This window comes from Babylonia areolata, chromosome 14 (genome assembly GCF_041734735.1).
Source record: "Babylonia areolata isolate BAREFJ2019XMU chromosome 14, ASM4173473v1, whole genome shotgun sequence".
Classification (NCBI taxonomy): Eukaryota; Metazoa; Mollusca; class Gastropoda; order Neogastropoda; family Buccinidae; genus Babylonia; species Babylonia areolata.
Window position 1 is genome coordinate 23557666 of NC_134889.1, and position 3391 is coordinate 23561056.

A 3391-nucleotide genomic window follows, 5' to 3' on the forward strand; every position below is an offset into this window, starting at 1 on the left:
CCCTCCCTCCCTTTCTTTCTTTCCTTCCTCCCTCCCTCCTCCCTCCCTCCTTCCTTCCTTCCTCCCTCCCTCCCTTCCTTCCTTCCTCCCTCCCTCCCTTCCTTCTTTCCTCCCTTCCTTCCTTCCTCCCTCCCTCCCTTCCTTCTTTCCTCCCTCCCTCCCTTCTTTCCTCCCTCCCTCCCTTCCTTCTTTCCTCCCTCCCTTCCTTCTTTCCTCCCTCCCTCCCTCCTTCCTCCCTCCCTCCTTTCTTCCTTCATTCCTCCCTTCCTTCCTCCCTCACTTCCGTTTTTCCTTCCTCCTTCCCTCCTTCCTTTTTTTTCTTCCTTCCTTCTTTCCTCCCTCCCTTCTTTCCTCCCTTCCTCCCTCTCTTCCTTCCTCCCCCCCTCCTCCCTCCCTTCCTTCCTCCCTCCCTTCCTTCTCTCCCTCCCTTCCTTCACTCCCTCCCTCCCTCCCTTCCTTCCTTCCACCTTCAACCAAACCTCGGTCCTCTGTCACTCTCACGAGTGGGTCTCTTTTTTTTCTTCTTCTTTTTTTCTGTTTTTTTTTTTCCTTTTCGATTGCAATCATTAGGAACGTGCTGATAAATAGTTTTTTTTCTCAACTGTTGAATAATGACATATCCAAAAATAGTATCTCCTTTTCATTGCCCACAAATGCGGAACAGTATATACACATACACATACTTACATACATACATAGGCTATATATATATCATTGTGTAAGACATATTTTTTTATAATAAAAATCGACACAGGTTGGCATCGTGTTGGCAATGAGGATAGCTACAATTACACACACGCGGGAGCGCACACGTGCACACACACGCACGCACGCACACACACACGCATGCACGCACATAAAATTATACATACACTCACTCACTCTAACACACACACACACACACACTACATTACACTACACACACACTACACACGCACACGTACACACACACTCCACACCCAGTAACGTCATCTCCCCCATTCTCCCCACCCACCCACTAAACTAATTCACCTCACGTAGAAATATAAACAAAAGTTCACACCACACACAAACATACATAAATATTTCTTCTTTCTTTTTTTGGTAACAAAAAAAATCATAACAACTGAAGCAAAGTCACACTTTGTGTGACACACCACGCTCTTTGTAATCACCAGTCACGGCCACATATATATATATATATATATATATATATATATAAATTTAAAAATCTCCACTCCATGTCTCCCCGCAGGTCGGGTCAGTAAAAAGTCAGTCACTGCAGGAACAGCAAAGGGCAGAAACTCCTCCAAGAAGAAAAATCAAAAAAATAATAAAAAAAATTTAAAAAAAAGGTCCCTCCGACACTGAACACCCCCTTGCCCCCTCCCACCCACCCTCCTCCCTACTCTGCCCTGTCAGTCCATGCAGTGCAGGGCAGTGCAGGGCAGGGCAGGGCAGGGAACGGATGACTCGTCTCGTCTCGTCTTTCTGAATCCCTGTGTTGCGTCAGGACAGGACAGGACAGGGCAGGGCAGGACAGGGCAGGACAGGGCAGGACAGGACAGGACAGGACAGGGCAGGCAGGACAGGACTTTTCTAAGCCCACTGAGGATGGTCAGTCGTCATCGGTCTCGTAATCAGGACCCTGCGTTGAGCAAATAAATGAATGAATGAATGAATGAATTAATTAATTAATTAAATATAATCATACTAATACCTTCTTCTTCTTCTTCTGCGTTCGTGGGCTGCAACTCCCACGTTCACTCGTATGTACACGAGTGGGATTTTACGTGTATGACCGTTTTTACCCCCGCCATGTAGGCAGCCATACTCCGCTTTCGGGGGGGTGTATGCTGGGTATTTACTTGTTTCCATAACCCACCGAACGCTGACATGGATTACAGGATCTTTAACGTGCGTATTTGATCTTTTGCTTGCGTGTACACACACGAAGGGGGTTCAGGCACTAGCAGGTCTGCACACATGTTGACCTGGGAGATCGGAAAAATCTCCACCCTTTACCCACCAGGCGCCGTCACCGAGATTCGAACCCGGGACCCTCAGATTGAAAGTCCAACGTTTTAACCATTCGGCTATTGCACCCGTCGGTATACTGATACCAACACTCAAAACCTAAACCGCTGGTGATGACATCGTCAATCGTCATCAGTCTCGGACTGTGGACCCTGCAATGACCAAATGAATAGACGAATCAATGAATAAATGAATAAATAAATGAAGAATACATACTGTCATTCTAATACCGATACTAATAACATAAACCGCTGGTGATGATATTGTCAGTCCTCGTCAGTCTCATTATCAGGACCCTGTGGTAAGCAAATAAATAAATAAATAAATGAATGATGTATTATCATACCAATACCAATACTAATACTCATATTCTAAACCGCTGGCGATGATATCGTCAGTCGTGAGCCTCGACATCAGAACCCTGTGGTGACCAAATAAATGAATAAATAAATAAATAAATGGTATATTGAATGTAACATAAACCGCTGATGATGACATCATCAGTCATCGGTCTCGTAGTCAGGACCCTGCGGTGACCTAAACAGATAATTTTTTTAATAAATCAATAATATATTATCGTACTAATACTACTACTGATAACATCAAACCGATGGTGATGACATCGTCAGTCGTCCCCGGGTCTCTTAATCAGGACCCTGCGGTGACAAAAAATAGAAATGAATAAGCAGATGATATATCATCATACAAATACTAATAACACGCACCTGCTGGTGATGAGAGAATGAAGTGTCCGTTCACAACACCTGCACAACTATGGCACATGCGCACACACACACATCTGTGGTAAGCAGTTCAGCTTGCATCATTGTTTGTTTCACTGTCAGCATATACGAGGGTCATTCAATAAATAAGGTGAATTTTTCGGTATAAGGACTTCTAATACAGATAGAAGCTTACTTCTCTTCTTTTTTTCAACGTAGTCTCCCAGCACTGTCACACACTTTTCCCATCTGTGCACAAGCTTCCGTATTCCCTCAGCGTAAAAATCTTTGGACTGATGTCTCAGCCAGTCGCTCACAACACTTTTGACTTCATCGTCACTTTCAAACTTCGTGCCTCTCGTGAACGCTTTCAAGGGACAAAACAGGTGAAAGTCTGAAGGGGCAAGGTCTGGGCTGTAAGGGGGATGAGGGAGCAGTTCCCAGCCCAGCTCGTTGATGGTCTGCACCGTTCGGGCTGCTGTGTGAGGCCTTGCGTTGTCATGATGCAAGATGACTCCTTCTGACTGATGACCCCTGCGTTTGTGTGCTGTCCCAACAGATAAGCTCAAAGTCCTTGCAATGTCATCCACTGTCACCCTTCTGTCAGACTGAATGAGGTCATTGACTGATTCGATCACCTCAGGAGACCTCAC

General features: G+C 45.4%; 1 protein-coding gene across 1 annotated transcript in view; it reads right to left on the reverse strand.

The window, feature by feature from the left end:
- Nucleotides 1–449: 449 nt before the first annotated feature.
- Nucleotides 450–3391, reverse strand: part of LOC143289930 (uncharacterized) — a 29960-nt gene continuing 27018 nt past the window's right edge. The window contains exon 5 of the mRNA XM_076599187.1: nucleotides 450–1627. Coding sequence (XP_076455302.1) covers nucleotides 1598–1627 — 30 coding nt within the window. The 3' untranslated portion in view covers nucleotides 450–1597. The remainder of the gene's footprint in view (nucleotides 1628–3391) is intronic.